Here is a 23,143-nt window from a genome sequence, read left to right on the forward strand (position 1 = left end):
TGGAATTCTTGTTCCCATCCCAACTCTTACATTCTGAAGGATTCTGGGATTTGGGATTGTTCTTCCAATCCCAACCCTCAGATCCCTGAGGATCCTGAGATTCTTGTTCCCATCCCAACACTCACATTCCCAAAGAATCCTGTGATTTGGGATTGTTCATCCCATCTCATCCCATCCCATCCCCAAAGATCCTGGATCCTGAAATTCTTGTTCCCATCCCAAGTCTAACATTCCTCAACATTCTGGGCCCTGGGATTCTTGTTCCCATCCTGACTTTCACATTCCATAAGATTCCGTGTTTTGGGGTTGCTCTTCCCATCCCAACTCTCACATTCCAAAGGATTCTGGGATTTGGGATTCTTGTCCCATCCCAACCCTCAGACCCCTGAGGATCCTGAGATTCTTGTTCCTATCCCAACCCTCACATTCCCAAAGGATCCTGGAGAAACAAAACAAAAACCAACAAAAATCAAACAAACAAACAAAAATAAAAAACCAAAACACAACCAAAAAACCCCCAACAACAACAACAAAACCAAAACCAACCAAACAAAAAAACCCAAAAAAACCAAAACAAAACCAAAAAAACCACAAAACCCACACAAAAAAACCCAACAAAAGCCCCACAAAAAACAGCCTCAGTTTTTCTGGGAAAAACAAACTCATCCATGCATCCAGAAAAAATTGTCACCTCCTGCTGCCGTCCCACTGTCACCTCAGGCTGGAGGTGACCAGTGAGAGCTCAGGGATCTCCCATCCCAGCAGGATCCTACAAAGGATCCTGTAAAGTTTTGGAAAACCCCACAGCAATCCCCCTTAGGCCTCATCCCGGATTCCCAGAGCTCCTTTTCCAGCCAGGAAATTTCCAAGCCCGGTTGTGGGGCCAGGATCTCCCATCCCAACATGATCCTATGAAGAATCCTTTAAAGTTTTGGGAAACCCCACAGAAATCCCCCTTAGGCCTCATCCCAGATTCCCAGACCCCTTTTCCAGCTGGGAAATGTTCCAGGCCCGGCTGTGGGGCTGGGATCTCCCATTCCAACAGGATCCTACAAAGGATCCTATAAAGGACCAGGAATCCCCAGAAAGGATCCTATAAAGTTTTAGAAAACCCTACAGAAATCCCCGCTAGGCCTCATCCCAGATTCCCAGAGCCCCTTTTCCAGACGGGAAATGCTCCAGGCCCGGCTGCGGGGCCGGGATCTCCCATCCCAACAGGATCCTACTGGAATCCTACAAAGGATCCTCTAAAGGATTGTATAAAGTTTTGGAAACTTATAAAGGATCCTATAAAGTTTTGGGAAACCCCACAGAAATCCCCTTAGGCCTCAGTCCAGATTCCCAGAGCCATAACCCCTTTTCCAGCCGGGAAATGTTCCAGGCCCGGTTGCGGGGCCGGGATCTCCCATCCCAACAGAATCCTATAAAGGATCCTATAAAGTTTTGAGAAACCCCACAGAAATCCCCCTTAGGCCTCATCCCAGATTCCCAGAGTCCTTTTTTCCAGCTGGGAAATATTCCAGGCCCAGCTGTGGGGCCGGGATGTCCCATCCCAACATGATCCTACAAAGGATCCTATAAAGGACCAGGAAACCCCAGAAAGAAACCTATAAAATTTTGGAAAATCCTACAGAAAGCCCCTTAGGCCTCATCCCAGATTTCCAGAGTCATAGCCCCTCTTCCAGCCAGGAAATGTTCCAGGCCCGGCTGTGGGGCCAGGATCTCCCATCCCAAGAGGATCCTATAAAGGATCCTATAAAGGATCCTATGAAGTTTTGGAAAACCCCACAGAAATCCCCTTAGGCCTCAGCCCAGGTTCCCAGAACCCTTATTCCAGCCAGGAAACGTTCCAGGCCTGGCTGCGAGGCCGCGATCTCCCATTCCAACAGGATCCTGTAAAACATCCTATAAAATTTTGGGAAACCCCACAGAAATCCCCTTAAGGCCTCATCCCGGGTTCCCAGAGCCCTTTTCCAGCCGGGAAACGTTCCAGGCCCGGCTGCGGGGCCGGGCCGCGCTGCCTGCCCGCGTTTCCTCCAGGAGGGAACAATGGAGCGCCGGCGCTTCCGCCCATTCTTCCCGCTCCCCGGAGGCTTTCCAGAAAAAGCAGAGCAATCCAGGCCTGGAAGTTGAAATCATTCCCAAAAAAAAAGCCAGGAATGTTGAGTCCTTCCCCAAGGAATGGGTTGTAGGGAGGTGGGAGCCAGCCCAGACCCCAAACTGCGCTTTTGGGGTTTTTGGTGCCTTGTGGAGATTTCTTGGTTCTTCTGGAGGGCAAATCCTGGCAGGAAAATTCTGTTGGGATTTGGGATGGGATTGCCAGGAAGGTTTGGAGTGCCCATCCCTGGAGGTGTCCCAGGAATTCCGGGATGTGGCACTCGGGGTTGGGGACAAGGTGGGGACTGAGCACAGGATGGGCTTGGTGACCTTGGAGGGATTTTCCAACATCAGTAATCCTGGGATTCTGGGGTTCAGGGTTGTGGGAATATGGGATTTTGGGATTACGGGTTCTGGGATTCTGGATTGTGGGAATATGGGATTCTGGGATTACGGGGTTCTGGGATTCTGGAGTCCAGGATTTTGGGATTCTGGAATTATGGGGTTCTGGGATTCTGGAATCCTGGATTTTGGGATTACGGGGTTCTGCGATTCTGGAATCCAGGATTTTGGGATTCTGGGATTATGGGATTCTGGATTGTGGGAATATGGGATTTTGCATTCTGGGGTTCTGGATTCTGGAATTCTGAGGTTCTGGGATTCTGGAATCCTATATTTTGGGATTCTTGGGTTCTAGATTCTGGAATTCGGAGGTTCTGGAATCCTGGATTTTGGGATTGTGAGGTACTGGAATTCTGGAATCTGGGATTCTGGGATTTAGGGATTCTCAGGTTCCGAGATTCTGGAATCCAGGATTCTGGGGTTCTGGGATTTGGGGATTCTGAAATCTGGGATGCTGGGATCCTGGATTTTGGGATTCCAGGGTCCTGGGATACTGGAGTCCTGGATTTTGGGATTCTGAGGTACCAGGATTCCGGAATCTAGGATTCTGGGATTTAGGGATTCTCAGGTTATGAGATTCTGGGGTTCTGGGATTCTGGAATCTGGGATTTGGGGATTCCAGGATTCTGAAATCTGGGATGCTGGGGTTCTCAGGTTCTGGGATTCTGGCATTTGGGATTACGGCATTCTGAGATTCTGGGATTCTCAGGGTCTGGGATTCTGGAATCCTGGACTTTGGGATTCTGGGATCCTGGATTCTGGGATTCTGAGATTCTGGGATTCTGAGGTTCTGGAATTCTGGATTCCGGGATTCCAGGAAACCCCTCCCGGGCACCTTCCCCTTCCCGCCAGGGCTGTGCTGGCCCTGACCCCGGCCCTGCTCTGGGCTGTGGGGGCGTTTGTGGGGTGCCCGTCCGGGGTCCCCAGCCCTGCCAGCCCCCCCGCGCCCCCCTGTGCCACCATCTGTCCCCGAGTCACGCGCCAGGGCCACCCCCGGTGTCACCGAGCCGGCCCAGGGTCACTCAATATTTCATGAGAGGAATCGGCCGCGCTCGCGCTGCTGCGGCTGCTCGGGTTACCCTGGCGCCAGACGGGCAGATGGCACTGCCACCCGATGTCACTGCTGTCACCAGTGCCACCCGATGTCACTGCTGCCACCAGTGCCACACACTGCCACCCGATGTCACTGCTGTCACCAGTGCCACACACTGCCACCTGATGTCACCGTTGCCACCAGGCCTGGCACTGCCACCCAATGTCACTGCTGCCACACACTGCCACCCGATGTCACTGCTGTCACCAGGCCTGGCACTGCCACCCGATGTCACCACTGCCACCCGCTGCCACCACTGCCACCCTCTGCCATGCTCTGTCAACCTCTGTTATCTCTGTCACCACTGCCACCAAGACGGGCACCCACTGTTACCTGCTGCCACCAGGCTTGGCAGTGCCACCCGCTGCCACACTCTGTCACCCTCTGCTACCAGCTGTCACCTTTTGTCACCACTGTCACCCTCTGCTACTCGCTGTCACTGCTGCCACCCTCTGCCACCACTGCCACCTGCTGCCACCAGGCCTGTCACCCTCTGCTACCACTGCCACTTGCTGTCACCACTGCCACTTGCTGTCACCAAGCCTGTCACCCTCTGCTACTACTGCCACTTGCTGTCACCACTGCCACTTGCTGTCACCACTGCCACTTGCTGTCACCTGCTTCCCTCAGGCCTGGCACCCCCTGCCACCCACCGCCATCAACTGCCACCACTGCCACCTGCTGTCACCACTGCCACCAGGCCTGGCACCAGCTGCTACCTTCTGCCACACACTGCCACTTTGCTGCCACCACTGTCAACGCTGCCACCACTGCCACCCACTGTCATCTTCTGTCACCCTTTGCCACCAGCGCCACTGCCACCACCAGCTGCCACCTTCTGTCACCCCCTGCCATCCTCTGCCACCACTGTCACCTTCTGTCACCCCCTGCCATCTTCTGTCACTCCCTGCCATCCTCTGCCACCACTGTCACCTTCTGTCACCCCCTGCCATCTTCTGTCACTCCCTGCCACCACTGCCACCTTCTGTCACCCCCTGCCATCCTCTGCCATCTTCTGTCACCTTCTGTCATCCCCTGCCATCCTCTGCCACCACTGCCATCCTCTGTCACCTTCTGTCACCCCCGCCATCCTCTGCCACCACTGTCACCTTCTGTCACCCCCTGCCTTCCTCTGCCACTACTGTCACCTTCTGTCACCCCCTGCCATCTTCTGTCATCCCTGCCACCCTCTGTCACCCCCTGCCATCTTCTGTCACCCCTGCCACCCTCTGTCACCCCCTGCCATCCTCTGCCATCTTCTGTCACCCCTGCCACCTTCTGCCACCCTCTGTCACCCCCTGCCACCACTGCCACCACTGTCACTTCTGCCACCGTGCCCGAGGGGCTCCCCCCGAGTGTCGCCGCCCGCGCTGGCTCCGCGCGGGGCCCCCTGCTCCGGAGCCGTGCCCGTTGTCACAGTGACAGCGGTGACAGCTCCGCGAGTGGGATGGTGGCAATTCACTCTTTGTGCTCCTTTTAGCTGCGCGGCCTCCCCTGCGCCAGCTCGGCTCCAGCGGGGCTCGGGGATTGGGAGATTCAGGGGATTTGGGAAATTCAGGGGATTCGGGGGATTTGGGGATTCGGGGGATTTGGGGGATTTGAGAGATTCAGGGGATTTGGGGATTCAGGGGATTCGAGGGATTTGGGGGATTTGGGGGATTTGAGAAATTCAGGGGATTCAGGGAACTCGGGGGAGTCAAGAGATTCAGGAGATTTGGGGATTTAATGAATTTAGGGATTCAGGGGATTTGGGGATTTCAGAGGTTCAGGGAATTTGGGTAATTGGGGATTCAGGGGATTCAGGGATTCGGGGCATTCAGGGAATTTGGTAATTGGGGATTCAGGGAATTCAGAGATTCAGGGGACTCGGGATTCAGGGGATTTGGGGATTTCAGAGGTTCAGGGAATTTGGGTAATTGGGGATTCAGGGGATTCAGGGATTCGGGGCATTCAGGGAATTTGGTAATTGGGGATTCAGGGAATTCGGGGATTCAGGGGATTTGGGGATTCAGGGAATTTGGGTAATTGAGGATTCAGAGAATTTGGGGATTCGGGGGATTTGGGGGATTTGAGCCATTCAGGGGATTTGAGGAATTCAGGGAATTTGAGGATTACGGGGAATTCAGGGGATTTGGGGATTCAGGGCATTCAGGGAATTCAGAGATTCAGGGGACTCAGGGGATTTGGGGGATTTGAGCAATTCAGGGGATTTGGGGGATTCGGGGGATTCAGGGAACTTAGGGGAGTCAAGAGATTCAGGGGATTTGGGGATTCAAGGGATTTGGGGATTTAATGAATTTAGGGATTCAGGGGATTTGGGGATTTCAGAGGTTCATGGAATTTGGGTTACTGGGGATTCAGGGGATTCAGGGATTCGGGGCATTCAGGGAATTTGGTAATTGGGGATTCAGGGAATTCAGAGATTCAGGGGACTCGGGATTCAGGGGATTTGGGGATTTCAGGGGTTCAGGGAATTGGGGTAATTGGGGATTCAGGGAATTCGGGGATTGAGGGGATTTGAGCGATTAGGGGATTTGGGGATTTAAGGAATTCAGGGATTCAAGAGATTCAGGGGATTTGGGGATTCAGGACATTTGGTAATTGGGGATTCAGGGAATTCAGAGATTCAGGGGACTCAGGGGATTTGGGGGATTTGAGCAATTCAAGGGATTTGGGGGATTCGGGGCATTTGGGGGATTTGGGGGATTCGGGGGATTCAGGGAATCTGGGGATTCAAGGGTTCAGGGAATTTGGGTAATTGAGGATTCAGGGAATTCGGGAATTCAGGGGATTTGGGGATTTGAGCAATTTAGGCATTCAAGGGGTTCAGGGAACTCAGAGGATTTGGGGGATTCAGGGAATCAGGAAACTCAGGGGATTGGAAGGATTCAGGGAACTCAGGGGATTTGAGGAATTTAGGGGATTCGGGAGATTCACGGGATTTGGGGGATTTAGGGAATTTGAGGTATTCAGGGAATTTGGGGAATTATGGGGATTCAGGGAATTCATGGGATTCAGGGGATTTAAGGGATTCAGGAGCGCTGGAAATTCCAGGAGCATCCCCACTGCCACATCCCTGCTGCACATGGATCCCTGTCCCGGCTTTCCCTGGAGCTAAATTCCACCCCAATCCCCATCCCCGCTGAGAGGGGAAGGGGAGAACAGAATTCCCCTCAGGAATAGCAGGAGAGGGGAAGGGGAGCCCAGGCTGCTCCCTGGAACATTGGGAGAGCCAAGGATGCCTCCCTGGAACAAGGGAAGAGTCCAGGATGCTTCCCTGGAACATGGAGAGAGGGAAAAGAGAACCCAGATTGCTTCCCTGGAAACTGGGAGAGGAGAGGGGGAGTCCAAGCTGCTGCCTTGGAACACTGGGAGAGGGAAAAGGAGCCCGGGCTGCTTCCCTGGATCGTGGAGGGATGGGAAAAGGAGCCCAGGATGCTTCCCTGGAACATGGAAAGAGGGAAAAGGGGAATCCAGGCTGCTCCCTGAAACATCGAGAAAGGGAAAAGGAGAGCCCAGGTTGCTTTCCTGGAACACTGAAGATGGAAAAGGACCCCAAGCTGTTTCCTGGAACACTGGGAGAGCCCAGGGTGCTTTCCCTGGAACATTGATGGAGGGAAAAGGGAACCCAGGGTGCTTCCCTGGAATGCAGGAAGAGGAAAAGGAGCCGGGGCTGCTTCCCTGGAACACTGGGAGAGAAGAGGAGTTGTCCAAGCTGCTGCCTTGGAACACTGGGAGAGGGAAAAGGGGAGCTCAGGCTGCTTCCTGGAACATGGAAAGAGCCCAGGCTGATTCCCTGGAACACTGAGAGGTGGGAAAGGGAGCCCAAGCTGCTTTCCTGGAACATGGAGAGATGGGAAAAGGAGACAAGGATGCCTCCCTGGAACACTGGGAGAGCCCAGGGTGCTTCCCTGGAATGCAGGAGAGAGGAAAAGGAGCCCAGGATGCTTCTATGGAACATGGAAAGAGGGAAAAGGGGAAGCCAGGCTGCTCCCTGAAACACTGAGAGATGGAAAAGGAGCCCGAGCTGCTTCCCTGGAAACTGGAGAGATGGGAAAAGGAGCCCAGGCTGCTCCCTGGATCATGGAAAGATAGGAAAAGGAGCCCAGGCTGCTCCCTGAAACACTGAGATATGGAAAAGGAGCCCGAGCTGCTCCTCTGGATCATGGAGAGATGGGAAAAGGAGCCCGGGCTGCTTTCCTGGATCATTGGAGAACCAAGGATGCCTCCCTGGAACAAGGAAAGAGTACAGGTTGCTCCCTGGAACAATGAGAGAGGAAAAGGAGCCCAGGCTGCTTCCCTGGAAACTGGGAGAGGAGAGGGGGAGTCCAAGCTGCTGCCTTGGAACACTGGGAGAGGGAAAAGGAGCCCGGGCTGCTTCCCTGGAACACTGGAGGGAAAAGGAGCCCGGGCTGCTTTCCTGGGTCATTGGAGAACCAAGGATGCCTCCCCGGAACAAGGAAAGAGTACAGGCTGCTCCCTGGAACAATGAGAGAGGGAAAAGGAGCCCAGGCTGCTTCCCTGGAAACTGGGAGAGGAGAGGGGGAGTCCAAGCTGCTGCCTTGGAACACTGGGAGAGGGGAAAAGCTGCTCCCGGGAACGCTGGAGAGGGAAAGGGGAGTGCAAGCTGTTCCCTTGGGATACAGGAGTGAAGGGAAGAGGAGCCTGGAACACTGAGAGAGGAAAAGCAGCCCAGGCTGATTCCATGGAACACGGAGAGCTGGGAAAAGGGAGCCCAGGCTGCTCCCTGGAATGCCGGAGATGGGAAAATGAGCCAGGGCAGCATCCCTGGAACATGGAGAGTGCCTGGGCTGCTTCCCTGGAACACCGAGAGACAGGAAAAGGAGCCCGGGCTGCTTCTCTAGAACATGGAGAGATGGGAAAAGGGAGCCCAGGCTGCTCCCTGGAATGCAGGAGATGGGAAAAGGAGCCCGGGCTGTTTCTCTAGAACATGGAGAGATGGGAAAAGGAGCCCGGGCTGCTTCCCTGGATCATTGGAGAGCCAAGGATGCCTCCCTGGAACACTGAGAGAGGAAAAGCAGCCCAGGTTGATTCCATGGAACACGGAGAGCTGGGAAAAGGGAGCCCAGGCTGCTTCCTGGAATGCCGGAGATGGGAAAATGAGCCAGGGCAGCATCCCTGGAACATGGAGAGAGCCTGGGCTGCTTCCCTGGAACACCGAGAGACAGGAAAAGGGGCCCGGGCTGCTTCTCTAGAACATGGAGGGATGGGAAAAGCAGCCTGGGCTGCATCCCTGGAATGCAGGAGAGAGGGAAAGGAGCCCGAGAGGCTCCCTGGAGCATGGAGAGACAGGAAAAGGAGCCTGGGCTCATTCCCTGGAACATGGAGAGAGCCTGGGCTGATTCCCTGGATTGCCGGAGACGGGAAAAGGAGTCCGGGCTGATTCCTTGGAATGCCAGAGATGGGAAAAGGAGCCTGGGTTGAGTCCCTGGAACACCGAGAGATGGGAAAAGGAGCCCGGGCTGATTCCTTGGAATGCCAGAGATGGGAAAAGGAGTTCGGGCTGATTCCCTGGAACATGGAGAGAGCCTGGGCTGATTCCTTGGAATGCCAGAGATGGGAAAAGCAGCCCGGGCTGATTCCCTGGAATGCCAGAGATGGGAAAAGCAGCCTGGGCTGATTCCTTGGAATGCCAGAGATGGGAAAAGCAGCCTGGGCTGATTCTCTGGAACACCGAGAGATGGGAAAAGGAGCCCGAGCTGATTCCCTGGAACATGGAGAGATGGGAAAAGCAGCCCGGGCTGATTCCTTGGAATGCCAGGGATGGGAAAAGGAACCCGGGCTGATTCCCTGGAATGTCAGAAACGGGAAAAGCAGCCCGGGCAGCCCCCCCGGCCGTGCCCACCCCAGCCCGTGTCCCCACCCCGCACTCGCACTCCACACGTGCCTCGCCACCCGCACGTGGTGCCGCGCGGGGGAGGCAGCGCTGGGAATTTTTTAGGGGCTGGAAATCTCGGCAGAGCCTTCCCTAGCGTAGCGCTGCTCGGCTCGGGGAGTGCTCGTGGATTTTTGGGGGGTTTTTGGGTGATTTTGTGCCCCATTCTCCCCTCCTAGCACGAGGGAACAGCGCAGCACCAAACACAGGCGGCTGGGCCGGGAATGATTCACACCAGAATTCCCGCAAAATTAAGAATATTCAGGAATTTGGGATATTTAGGGTTTACAGGCTGTTCAGCGATAACAACAAAAAATCCCCAAAATTTTCCAGCTCCATCCCTGGAAGTGCCCAAGGCCAGGTTGGAGAGTGAAAAGTGTCCCTGCCTCTGCATCAGGGTGAGCTTTAAACTCCCTCCCACCCGAACCATTCCAGGATAATTTTCCGGGAATTTCCAGGATAATTTTCGGTGCCTTTCCTGCCCCTTTGGCCTCGCCCAGGGCTCCCGTGCAGGTGCAGAAGGCACAAGGAGCTCTCCGAGTTATGTAAGAGCAGCTCTGAACTGGAATTTTGGGAATTCGCCACCTCCATCACCCCCGGGTCACTCCTGGGACAGAAGGACAGAAGTTTTTCGGGAAGTTTATCCCGAGGAGATCCAGAGGGGACCTGCACCTGCTCAGCTCTGGAATCTCCTTCCCCAAACCCGGGCTGGGAAGAGCAGAGAGGGGTAAATTCACTTTTCCAGCAGCTGCCGAAGACATGGAGGGGGAAAAAGGCCCGGGAAGGAACACAACCCCCCTGAATCCCAAAAATCTCACAAGTGCCCTGCTTGGGGCTGTCCAGCACTCCCTGAGTGCCAGGAGCAGCTCCTGATGCTGCCAGCCCACAACTCCCTGCACAACTTGAGCTCCCACACCGTGAAAATCGGGATTTCCAGCACAGCTCCGCTCCGTTCTGCCCGAACCACAACCGGGGGGGCCACAAAATCACCACCAGGCCTCGGCCAAAAAATAAAAAATAACCCCAAAGGTTCCTGCCGCACCTCCTGCCTCCCATTCCCAGGAAAATCCCGGCTCCAGCGCGAGCCGCAAACCCCGAGCACGCCGCGTTCCTCGCTTTTCTCCCCCCCCCATCCCCAAAAAAAAAAAACCAACCCACGCTCCCCGGGCACATCGCAGCCCTTCGCTCCCAGCTCCGCGATGCCAGCTTGGAATGCCGAGCTTGGAATGCCGAGCTTGGAATGCCGAGCTTGGCCTCCAGCCCGCAGCCACCCCCATGCCCGCCCTCCCATCCATCCATCCATCCATCCATCCATCCATCCATCCATCCATCCATCCATCCATCCATCCATCATCCATCCATCCACCATCCCCCGTGCCCCGCGCATCCCCCGCGCATCCCCCGCTCTTCCCCCTCCGCATCCCCCGCGCTCGCTCCGCCTTCCCCCGGTGCCTCCCCCGTTACCTGCGGGGCTGCGGGCGGCGCGGGCCCGAGCCACCATCGCCGCGGCGGCCGCCGGCGGCGGAGCGGGAGCGGGAGCGGCGCGGGGGCGGCGGCGGCGGGGCCGGGCGGGGAGCGGCGCGCACGGCGGATCCCCCGCGAGCTCGGCCCCCGCCGCCGGCAGCGGGGCTGCTTCGTTTTGAGGAGTTGGCATGGCAACGGCCAGCCCCGGTGCGCACGGAAGGGGCGGGAGCACGGAAAACTTCAGCGGTACCGCGGGGGTCCCGCTAAACCCATCCCCCGAATCCCCTCGCTGCTCCCCCCGGGTTTTGTTCGCTCCCACCCCCGCCTCGTTTCTCGGGGTTTCGGGTGGGGGTTCGCCCATCCCGGGATGAGTTGGGGGGTCGGGGGGCAGCGCTGCTCGCTCCTCGGTGCTCCCCGAACCGCGCAGAGCTCCCGGTTCCACCCTCCCGGTGACCCCCGGGCACCGCGCGGTCCTGCCCCGGTGGTCCTGACCCCCCATGGGGAGGGGGGAGCCCCAACCCCGCGCTCAGGGGGTGGCCGGACCCCCCCGGTCCCGGTACCTGGCTCGGTGCCGCTGCTCCGCCGGTGGCCGCTCCGCTGCTGGCGCCCGCGGGGCCGGATCCCGCAGGAAACTCCCGGCCCCGGCAGCGCAGCTCGGCCCCTTTCCTGCCAGGAAGGGACAGCGGCGACAGCGGCCACCGCCCCCACCCGGGCTGCGTCCTGTCCGGACAGCGGGACAGAGCGGGGCAACCGCGGGGACAAACCTGGGCAACCGCGGGGACAGAGCGGGGCAAACCGCGGGGACAGAGCGGGGCAAACCGCGGGGACAGAGCGGGGCAAACCCGCGGGGACAGAGCGGGGCAAACCCGCGGGGACAGAGCGGGGCAAACCCGCGGGGACAGAGCGGGACAAATCGCGGGGACAGAGCGGGACAAACCGCGGGGACAGAGCGGGGCAAACCGCGGGGACAGAGCGGGGCAAACCGCGGGGACAGAGCGGGGCACTGCCAGGCCGTGGGGCGCTGCCAGTGGGGACGGGGCACAAGGGGTACAGGGGGGTACAGGGGCTTGCGGGTGACGAGGGGGATGTGCCGTGTCCAGCTCTGGGGTCAGTGCCCAGTTTTGGGGTCAGTGTCCGGCTCTGGGGTCGGTGCCCGGCTCGGGGCCTGTGAGGTCAGTGCCCAGTTTTGGGGCCAGTACCCCTCTCTGGGATCAGTGCTGAGTTTCGGAGTCCGTGCCCGGCTCTGGGGTCAGTGGGGTCAGTGCCAGCTCTGGGGTCCGTGCCCAGTTTTGGGGCCAGTACCCCTCTCTGGGATCAGTGCTGAGTTTTGGGGTCCGTGCCCGGCTCCGGGGTCAGTGCCCAGATTTGGGGTCAGTGCCCAGTTTTGGGGTCGGTGCCAGCTCCGGACGCGCTGCCCGGCCCTATCGGGAGCGCAGGAAACACCTTGGCGGGACCGGGATTGTCCCTTCCTGTGGGACCCGGGCGGGGACAGACCGGGCACGGGGACAGACCGGGCACGGGGACAGACCGGGCACGGGGACAAAACCCGGCAGCACGGCTCGGACACAGGGACACGCGAACAGACGGACACGGGGACACACAGGGGACAGAGAGACACGGGGACACACAAGGGACACAGGGACAGGGTGACACACAGGGCGACGAAAGGACTCAAGGACACGGGGACAGGCGGTGTCCTTGTGTCACGGGGCCCGGCTGTGGCACTGCCCTGGCCAGGCGTGGGTGGGGACACAATGGGGCAGTGCCAGAGCCGGCGCTGGCCCGAGCCAGCGGGGACAAAGGGACAAGGGGACAATGTCACAGCTCCTGCTGGGCACAGGGCCAGCTCACCGCGCTGTCACCCTTGGCATGGAGGGAGGGACTCGCTCCTCCCCGTGGGGACATCCCGTCGCACTCTGCTGTGCCCTGGTTGTCCCCAGTCCCCTTCCCTGTGCCCTGGCTGTCCCCATCCCCTTTTCTTGCACCCTGGCTGTCCCCAGACCCCTCCATCTGTCCCCCCCGAATGTCCCCATCCCCCTTTTCCTGTCCCCATCCCCCTTTTCCTGTCCCCCTGACTGTTCCCATTCCCTCTTTTCCTGTCTCTATCCCCTTTTCCTGTCCCCCCCGAATGTCCCCATCCCCTTTTCCTGTCCTCTCCGATGTCCCCATGTGTGTCCCTGTCCCCATGTGTGTCCTCAGTTTTGTCACCACAGCTGTCCCCGTGCCCAGAGGGGACAAAGGGACACATCCATCCCTGGGACAGCTCTGCAGCATTCCTGGGATTTGTGTCCCCTCCTCCTCTTTCCGTGTCACCCCCAGGCTCAGGAACAGCGTCCAGGATTTGTCCTTTGGCCTCGTTCGGATCCGGAGATTCTCGTTGGGTTTTTTTGGGATTTTTCGCGTCATGGAGGGGGAACTTCCCGGATTTCCTCCAGCAGAGCCAAGAACTCGCCGCTCTCCAGAGGCTGCCCTGTCCCCCAGATCCCAAATCCCAGGAGTTCCCCGAGGAGCTGGGACACTTCCAGCAGCCCCACAGCACTGGGAACAAATCCCTGCAGTGCAGAGAGGAAACGGGAACTGGGATGGTGAAATGGGGCTGGAAACTCGGGAATGGGATTGGGATCAGGAATAGGATTGGGATGGGAAATGGGATCAGAGCTGGGATGAGTCAGTCTGGGATCAGGGCATGGATTAAAACTGGGATCAGGACTGGGATCAGGACATGGATTAGAGCTGGGATTGGGGCTGGGATTAGAGCTGGGATCAGAGCATGGATTAGAGCCAGGATTAGGACTGGGATCAGGACATGGATTAGAGCTGGGATTGGGGCTGGGATAAATGCTGGGATCAGGACTGGGATCACAGACAGGATCAGAGCCGGTATCCAGACTGGGATCAGGACTGGGATTAGAGCCAGGATTAGGACTGGGATCAGGGCTGGGATCAGATTCTGTATCTGCTGGGAATCCCTCTGATCCCACCTGGATCTTGCCTGGGCTGGCACCTCCCAGGGAAAATTCCCCTTCCATGTCCCTATCCTGAGTTTCCTGCTCCTGCTCTGGTGAATTCCAGGTGTTTCCTGGACACCTGGCTGAGGAAGGGTCCAGGCAGAGCCCAGGGAAGGTCTGGGCAGGATCTGGGAAAAATTCAGGCAGGATTCAGGCAGGGTCCAGGAAAGATGCAGGAAAGATGCAGGAAAGATGCAGGAAGGGTTTAGGACAGGATTTAGTCGGGCTCTGGGACAGGCCCAGCTCAGGTGGCCACAAAGCCGAGCAGGGCTGCCTGAGGCCAGCCCCACCCAGGTGGCCCCGGCTGGGTGACACAGGCGGTGACAGAGCCCCTGTCCCTGCACAGCCAGCCCCAAAAAGCCCCTAAATCCCGGGATAACCCGTTCAGACACACCCCTCAATCCCGGGATAACCCATTCAGACACACCCCTAAATCCCGGGATAACCCATTCAGACACACCCCTCAATCCCGGGATAACCCATTCAGACACACCCCTCAATCCCGAGATAACCCCACCCAGCTGCTCCCCTAAATCCTGGGATAAGCTCATCCAGATGGGATAACCCCATCCAGCCTCACCCCTAAATCCTGGGAGAACCCCATCCAGATTTGCCCCTAAATCCTGGGATAACCGCATCCAGCCTCACCCCTAAATCCCGGGATAACCTCACCCATCTTCACCCCTAAATCCCAGGATAACCCCATCCAGTTGCATCCCTAAATCCTGGGATAACCTCATCCATCTTCCTCCCAAAATCTTGGGATAACCCCATCCAGATTTGCCCCTAAATCCCAAAATCACCCCATCCACCTGCTCCCCTAAATCCCGGGATAACCCGTTCAGAGACACCCCTAATCCCGGGATAACCCCATCCAACTGTACCTCTAAATCCTGGAGTAACCTCATCCATGTTCACCCCAAAATCACAGGATAACCCCATCCAGATTTGCCCCTAAATCCCAGGATAACCCCATCCAGATTTGCCCCTAAATCCCAAAATCACCCCATCCACCTGCTCCCCTAAATCCTGGGATAACCCCATCCAACTGTACCCCTAAATCCTGGGATAACCCCATCCATTTTCACCCCAAAATCTCAGGATAACCCCATCTAACTTCACCCCTAAATCCCGGGATAACCCCATCCAACTGTACCCCAAAATCTTGGGATAACCCCAGCCATCTTCATCCAAAAATCGCGGGATAATTCCATCCAGATTTGCCCCTAAATCCCAGGATAGCCCCATCCAGCTGGGATAACCCCATCCAGCTGCACCCCTAAATCCTGGGATAACCCCATCCATCTTCACCCCAAAATCACAGGATAACCCCATTCAGATTTGCCCCTAAATCCCAGGATAACCCCATGCAACTGCACCCCTAAATCCCGGGATAACCCCATCCAGCTGCTCCCCTAAATCCTGGGATAACCCCATCCATTTTCACTCCAAAATCTCAGGATAACCCCATCTAAGTTCACCCCTAAATCCCGGGATAACCCATCCAACTGTACCCCTAAATCTTGGGATAACCCCATCCATCTTCATCCCAAAATCGCGGGATAATCCCATCCAGATTTGCCCCTAAATCCCAGGATAGCCCCATCCAGCTGGGATAACCCCATCCAGCTGCACCCCTAAATCCTGGGATAACCCCATCCATCTTCACCCCAAAATCACAGGATAACCCCATTCAGATTTGCCCCTAAATCCCGGGATAACCCCATGCAACTGCACCCCTAAATCCCGGGATAACCCCATCCAGCTGGGATAACCCCATCCAGCTGCTGCCCTAAATCCTGGGATAACCCCATCCATCTTAACCCCAAAATCACAGGATAACCCCATTCAGCCTCACCCCTAAATCCCGGGATAACCCCATCCAGCTGGGATAACCCCATCCATCTTCACCCCAAAATCCCCAAATCACCCCCTCCAGCTGCCCCCCTAAATCCCGGGCCGGATTTTAGGAAGAGGATTTTTCCCGCAGGGAATGGTGACGTTCCCAAGGCTGCTCCAGGCACGGGTGGGATTTCAGGGCCAGGAGTTGGATTCTGATCCCCCCCAGGCGCTTCCAGCTCAGGATTTCTGCAATCCCGGGATTCTGACCCAAAACCCGCCCTGCCATGGATTTGCTGCCACCTAGAGCGGGAGTCGGAATCTCGGGAATTTCAGGGAACTCCAAACCCTGCAGCCAGGCAGGAACAACCTCCCGAAAATATTTGGGAATTCTGGGCTGGGATTTGTGCCAGGGGTGATCACGCCTGGAATGCTGAGCCCATTCCAGGCTTCCCTGGGCAAGGAAAAAACGGGAATTCCGGCTGAGAGGGAGTGGGAATGGCTCCGGGGGATTTTGGCAGTGGGTACCGGGATGTGGGGAGGGCTGGAGAGGCGAAAATTCTTCTGGGCGCTGCCCGGTGACAGCAGAGTTTAAATAAAAATAAAATAAAAGCAAATGAAATTAATTAGGAAAAAATAAAATTTAAAAATTAAATAAAAAATTAGAAATCGAATAAAAACCATGAAACACCACCAGAAGCACGAGCAACCAGTGCAGGGAAATGCGGGATATTCCAAACATTCCTGGGGAATATCCAAAATCCTGCTTGTGATTCAGGCCACGCTGACCCGGGACTGGCCCGGGAGAGCTCCGGCCTCAACCCGCGGTGATCCCGGAATAATTCCTCTGGATCCCGGGACAATTCCTGCGGATCCCGGGATAATTCCTCTGAATCCCGGGGCAATTCCTCTGGATTCCGGGATAATTCCTCTGGATTCCGGGATAATTTCTGTGGATCCCGGGATAATTCCTCTGGATTCCAGGATAATTCCTCTGGATCCCAGGACAATTCCTGCGAATCCCGGGATAATTTCTGTGGATCCCGGGACAATTCCTGTGGATCCCGGGACAATTCCTGCGGATCCCGAGACAATTCTTGCTGCTCCCGGGACAATTCCTTTGGATCCCGGGACAATTCCTGCCGCTCCCGGGATAATTCCTGTGGATCCCGGAACAATTTCTGCCCCTCCGATAATCCCTGCCGCTCCCGGGATAACCCCTGCCGATCCCAGGACAATTCCTGCCGCTCCCGGGATAATTCCTGCCTCTACCGGTACAATCCCTCCCTCTCCCGGGACAATCCCTGCCTCTCCCGGTACAATTCCTGCCTCTCCCGGGATAATCCCTGCCGCTCCCGGGATAATTCCTGTGAATCCCAGGACAATCCCTGCCTCTCCCGGTACAATCCCTGCCTCTCCCGGTACAATCCCTGCCGCTCCCGGTGTGTCCCCGCCATCCCCGCTCCTGTCCCCGAGCCGCAGATGGAGCGCAGCAGACGCGCGCCGTGGGAAGCGCAGTCGGGAACGCGCTCGGGGACGGCTCCAGCTGGAGCTGCGGGGTGGCAGCGGCAGCGCGGGGACATCCCGGGGACATCCCGGTGCCATCTGTCACCTGCAGCCTGCCCAGAACCGCCCCCGGGCCGCGAGGGTTCCGTGCGGAGCGATCCCGGCTGTGCCCGGTTCGCGGGGAGCGGCGGGGATGGGTTTGGGGTCGGAGGTGGGTGGGGAGCGATGGTGACAGTGGAACTGCCTGAGGGGACACAAATCTTTGGGATCAGGAAGCGGTGGTGACAATGGAGCTGCCTAAGGGACACAAATCTTTGGGGTCAGGGAGAGGCGGTGACAATGGGGCTGCGTAAGGGGACACAAATCTTTGGGATCAGGAAGCGGCGGTGACAATGGAGCTGCTTCAAGGGACACAAATCTTTGGGATCAGGGAGAGGCGGTGACAATGGAGCTGCCCCTGAGAGGACACAAATCTTTGGGATCAGAGCCGGGATCAGAGAGAAGCGGTGACAATGGAGCTGCTTCAAGGGACACAAATCTTTGGGATCACGGAGAGGCGGTGACAATGGAGCTGCCCCTGAGGGGACACCAGGGAGCGGCGGTGACAATGGAGCTGCCTAAGGGGACACAAATCTTTGGGATCAGAGCCGGGATCATAGAGAAGCGGTGACAATGGAGCTGCCCCTGAGGGGACACAAATCTTTGGGATCAGAGCTGGGATCAGGGAGAAGCGGTGACAATGGAGCTGCCCCTGAGGAGACACCGATTTTGGGATCAGGGAGAGGCGGTGACAATGGAGTTACCCCTGAAGGGACACAAATCTTTGGGATCAGGGAGAGGTGGTGACAATGGGGCTGCCCCAAGGAGACAGAAATCTTTGGGATCAGAGCCGGGATCAGAGAGAAGCAGTGACACCGGAGCTGCCTAAGGGGACACAAATCTTTGGGATCAGAGCTGGGATCAGGGAGAGGCGGTGACAATGGAGCTGCCCCTGAGAGGACACAAATCTTTGGGATCAGGGAGAGGCGGTGACAATGGAGCTGCCCCTGAGGGGACACAAATCTTTGGGATCAGAGCTGGGATCAGGGAGAGGCGGTGACACCGGAGGCGCCCCAAGGAGACAGGAATCCCCCGTGCCCCAGCTCCTCCCCCCTGAGGCTGCTCGTCCCCGATCAGTCCCGTCCCTGCCGCTGGAAACGCCCCAATTCCAGGGAGCTGCGGCTGCCCCGTCCCGGGGAGTGCCCGGGGCCAGCGGGAGGTGGCCGTGCCCATGGCCCAGGTGCCACCACGCTGTCGTTAAGGTCCCCTGCCAGCCCCAACCATTCCAAGGTTCCAGCACTCTGTGCCACCCCTCTGTGACATCAGCCCGGCCTGGTGGTCAGGTGCCATGGGCACCAGAGGTGACAGCTCGGCTCTGCCTCTGCCACCTGCGCTGGCACCGATGGCTCTGCTGGGGCTGCTCGTGCTGCTGGCCCTGGCCTGGCCCGTGGGGGCCACCTGGGACACCTGCAGGTCAGTGGGCACGGGGGGCTTGGGGACACTCGGGGGTCCCTGTCCCTGCTGTCCCCGAGCAGGGCAGTGATGGCTTTGTGCTTCCAGAGGCACCTGCGGGCTCCGGCCCATGGCCTTCGACCACAGCTCGCTGGTTGACGAAGATTCCCAGGACTCCGATTTTGCATCCTGGGATTCTTCCGATGACAGCTCGCAGGACACGGGGGACGATGGGGTGCACCTGGGGGCCTGGCCCGGGGTCATCAGCATCCAGGCCACGCTGGAGAACGGCACGTGGCACATGTGCTCGGGGGCACTCATCCACAACCAGTGGGTGGTCACGGTCGCCAGCTGCTTCACTAGGGCTGGGTAAGGAGGGGAGGGACAGGGGAGGGACCACAAAGGGACAGGGGTGGGATCCCAACAGGGGCAGGGGAGGGACCTCAAAGGGACTGGGGTGGGACCTCAAAGGGACAGGGATGGGACCCCAAAGGGACAGGGGTGGGATCCAGCAGGGACAGGGGTGGGACCCCAAAGGGGCAGGGATGGGATCCAGCAGGGACAGGGGTGGGACCCCAACAGGGAAAGAGATGGGACCCCAAAGGGACAGGGGTGGGACCCCAAAGGGACAGGGATGGGGCCCCAACAGGGACAGGTGTGTCCCCACAGCACTGGGATGTCCCCACAGCAGGGACAGAGATGGAAACCCAAAGGGACAGGGCTGGGACCCCAGCAAGGACAGGGATGTGCCCACAGCAGGGTCGGGAGTGTCCCCACAACAGTGACAGGGATGTCCCCCCAGCAGGGACAAGGATGGGCCCACAGCAGTGTCAGGGACGTCCCCATGGTAGGGACAGAGATGTCCCCACAGCAGGGTCAGGGATGTGCCCACGACATGGTCAGGGATGTTCCCACAGGAGGGTGAGGAATGGGCCCACAGTGGGAACAGGGATGTCCTGACAGCAGGGATGTCCCCACAGCACAGGGGTGTCCCCACAGCAGGGTCAGGGATGTCCCCACAGATGTCCCCCACAGCACAGAGGTGTCCCCAGCACAGGGAGGGAATGGTGCTGCTGCACTCCCCAGCCAGGCCCCATCAATCCTTTCTCCCTCTCCTGCTCCCCAGGGACATCTCCAGGTGGGAAGTGGTGATCGGGGCCTCAGACCTGAGCCAGCCGGGCCCCGAGGCCGAGGTCAGACACATCCAGACCCTCGTGGTGCATGAACAATTCGACCCTGCCACGACCACGAACAACATCGCCCTGGTGGAGCTGGACCAGCCCGTGGAGTGCAGTGACTACATCCAGCTGGGCTGTGTGCCCGACAGCGCCGTGCCAGTGGGCGAGATGAAAACCTGCTACATGGCGGGCTGGAGAGTGGCCCCACACAGCGGTCAGTGCCCAGGGGCTGAGCCGAGCTCTGGGCCCGCGGCCGGGCTGGCCCCGAGCAGAGCCGGGCCTGGGCCGTGCCCCGGAGCCCCGGGCAGGGACACGGCTGGGCCAGGGGCTCTGGGGGGCACGGCCCGGCCCCGGGCCAGGGGCTCGGCCCCACAGGGCCCCCGGGGGCTGCCGGGTGCTCAGAGCCCTCTGTGCCCTCTGTGCCCGCAGCCCCCGGCCCACGCCTGGTGCTGCAGGAGGCCAAGGTGCGGCTCATGGACGTCCAGCTGTGCAACAGCAGCCGCTGGTACCGGGGGGCCGTGCACCCCCAGGACCTGTGCGCGGGGTACCCGCGGGGCGGCATCGACACCTGCCAGGTGTGGGCACAGGGCCTGGGGCACAGGGACCCCAAACACGGCCCCACTGAGCCCTGAGAGCAGCACAGGGACCCCAAACACGGCCCCACTGAACCCCTCACACTCAGCACAGGGACCCCAAACACGGCCCCACTGAACCCCTGAGAGCAGCACAGGGACCCCAAACACGGCCCCACTGAACCCTGAGAGCAGCACAGGGACCCCAAACACGGCCCCACGGAACCCTGAGAGCAGCACAGGGACCCCAAACACGGCCCCACTGAACCCCTCACACCCAGCACAGGGACCCCAAACACGGCCTGTTTCTTTTCAGGCCTGGCCCGGTGTTCTCCCACCCCCAGGGTTCCACAACTGACAGGTGTCCCTTTCCCATCCCTGTGTCCCTGCCCCATCCCTGTGTCCCTTCCCCACCCCTCTGTCCCTTCCCCACCCCTTCGTCCCTTTCCCATCCCTCTGTCCCTTTCCCATCCCTGTGTCCCTCTCCCATCCCTCTGTCCCTGTCCCATCCCTGTGTCCCTTTCCCACCCCTGTGCCCCTTCCCTGTGTCCCTTCCCCATCTCTGTGTCCCTTTCCCATCCCTGTGTCCCTGCCCCATCCCTGTGTCCCTGCCCCATCCCTGTGTCCCTGCCCGCTGTCCCCTTGTCCCCAAGGCCTGGCACTGCCCACAGACCCTCCCCGTGCTCCCGGCAGCCCCAGGTTTGGATTCCCTGGAATTTGCATTCCCTGCCCACCCTGCCCACAGTGCAGAGATGAGACAGAGCCCACCCTGACCCAGCCCCACCCTGCTGCCCCTTTGGTCCCCCCAGCCCCCGAGCGGAGCCTTCCCATGGGAATCCAGCCCGGAGCGCGGCTCTGGAGGGGGTGGCATGGGAAGAGCAGTGGCAGCAGCCCCTGTCCCCTCTCTCCTGGCACAGGGGGACATCGGGGGACCCCTGGTGTGCAAGGACAACGATGGTGACTACTTCTGGCTGGTGGGACTGACCAGCTGGGGCCGAGGCTGCTCCGGGAACAAGCGGCCCGGGGTGTTCACGTCCGCCCAGTTCTTCCACAACTGGATGCAGGTGCACATGGGACTGGTCCCACCAGATGCTGATGTTCCTCTAGAGCCCGTCTCAATGCCAGACATGGAGACAGAGGAAGAATCCGAGGAGGAGTCGGACTTGAGCGCGTCATCCGAACCCAGATTGGGGGACATTTCCGACCAAGAGGACATGGAGGATTATTCGAACGTTTCCTTCCAACAAGTGATGCTGGGGAAATTCCTGGACCTGCTGTTGGACTTGTTGGATTTCCTGAAGGGGAAGAACACCTGAGCAGTGGGATGAGCTGATGCAGTTCTGGCAGCCATTCCCAGCTGGGGCCATGACTGTGGTGCCAAAGGTGGCCCCGGTGCCCAGGGCTGCTGTGCCCTGCCCACGCTGACCCCTGCGCCCACCCCGGCGGTGAATCCACTTTGTCCTTGAAATAGAGTTATCCCAGTTATCCTCCTTGTCCAGCTCAGTCTCCTGGGAAAAACAAGGATGGGCAGTCTGGGAAAAATGAGTGGAGTTGGGGCTGGTTGTTAACAAGACAAAGCAGAGATTCACATGGAGAACCCGTGACAACACCCACTGGAAAAAATGCTCTTGTCCGTGGAAGTGACAGTCCCTTGCCCCTGGCAATGTTTGGGGTCCTGGACATGCCCCACTCCCAGCTACTGGGAAAAAATTATTCCTGTGGCCAAAATCAGGACATCCATTATCCACATTTTCAGCCCAATTCAGGGAAAAACAAGGATGGGACAATTTGGGAAGAATGAGCAGGGTTGGGCCTGGTTTGGGGGGAGATGAGGAGGGGATGGCAGATGGAGAGAGGGACAAACTTCTCCAGCCCAGCCTCAGGGATCCCAGTCCCAGGAAAAGTCACTGAGAGGGGCAGGAATGGGAAGAGCTGGAGCTGCGAGTCCTGGAGCCCTGTGGAGCTGCTGGAGGTGCCACCCTGAGCTGCTGCTGCCACCCAGGGCTGTCCCCTCTGTCACCAGCTGCTGCCTCTGAGCTGCCAGGACCCCCCATCCCACTCCTGCTGGGTCCAAGCTCTGCTCTGGGTGTCCAGAAGTGGCACCAGAGGAACGAGCAGGAGCTGATCCCAGGGATCAGGACATCCCAGAAATCTCAGAATTCTGCCCCTGGGCAGTGCCCAGCCCTGAGCAGGGTGGAGTCTCCTCCCTGGGGATATTCCTGAGCTGCCCAGAGGCAATGCTGTGCTCTGGGATGCTGTTATAAACACACATTGTGGTATTGGATTGTCACAAATATTATGGTGTGGTGTTGAAACGGTTTTTAAGATACAGTTTTCTTTAGGAATAACATAAGTGATAAAGTGTGTTTGTAATAAGTGAACTGCCTGGTTGTTTGGACAACACCCAGTGAAGACATCTGCTGCTCCTACACCAGCTACCAGCACTGAAATTGTAGAAATTGAGGACCATAGCATGAATTAAGACCGAAAAGAAAAATAAATTAAAACCACAGCCATGAATAAATAAAATAAATTAAAACCACACGCTCTGAAAAGGCAGACTCAGGGAGTGGCTATGCAAAATATTCCTGGAATAC

General features: G+C 58.2%; 1 protein-coding gene across 1 annotated transcript in view; it reads left to right on the plus strand.

Moving 5' to 3' along the window:
* LOC116995149 (acrosin-like) overlaps positions 1-23,011 on the plus strand; it is a 38,786-nt gene extending 15,775 nt beyond the window's left edge. The window contains exons 2-5 of the mRNA XM_033057536.2: positions 18,905-19,165; positions 19,923-20,188; positions 20,404-20,549; positions 21,464-23,011. Of these exons, the coding sequence (XP_032913427.2) occupies positions 18,927-19,165; positions 19,923-20,188; positions 20,404-20,549; positions 21,464-21,862 (1,050 nt within the window). The 5' untranslated portion in view covers positions 18,905-18,926 and the 3' untranslated portion in view covers positions 21,863-23,011. The remainder of the gene's footprint in view (positions 1-18,904; positions 19,166-19,922; positions 20,189-20,403; positions 20,550-21,463) is intronic.
* The last annotated feature ends 132 nt before the right edge of the window (positions 23,012-23,143 follow it).

The sequence above is a fragment of the Catharus ustulatus genome, chromosome 4 (assembly GCF_009819885.2).
Source record: "Catharus ustulatus isolate bCatUst1 chromosome 4, bCatUst1.pri.v2, whole genome shotgun sequence".
Classification (NCBI taxonomy): domain Eukaryota; kingdom Metazoa; phylum Chordata; class Aves; order Passeriformes; family Turdidae; genus Catharus; species Catharus ustulatus.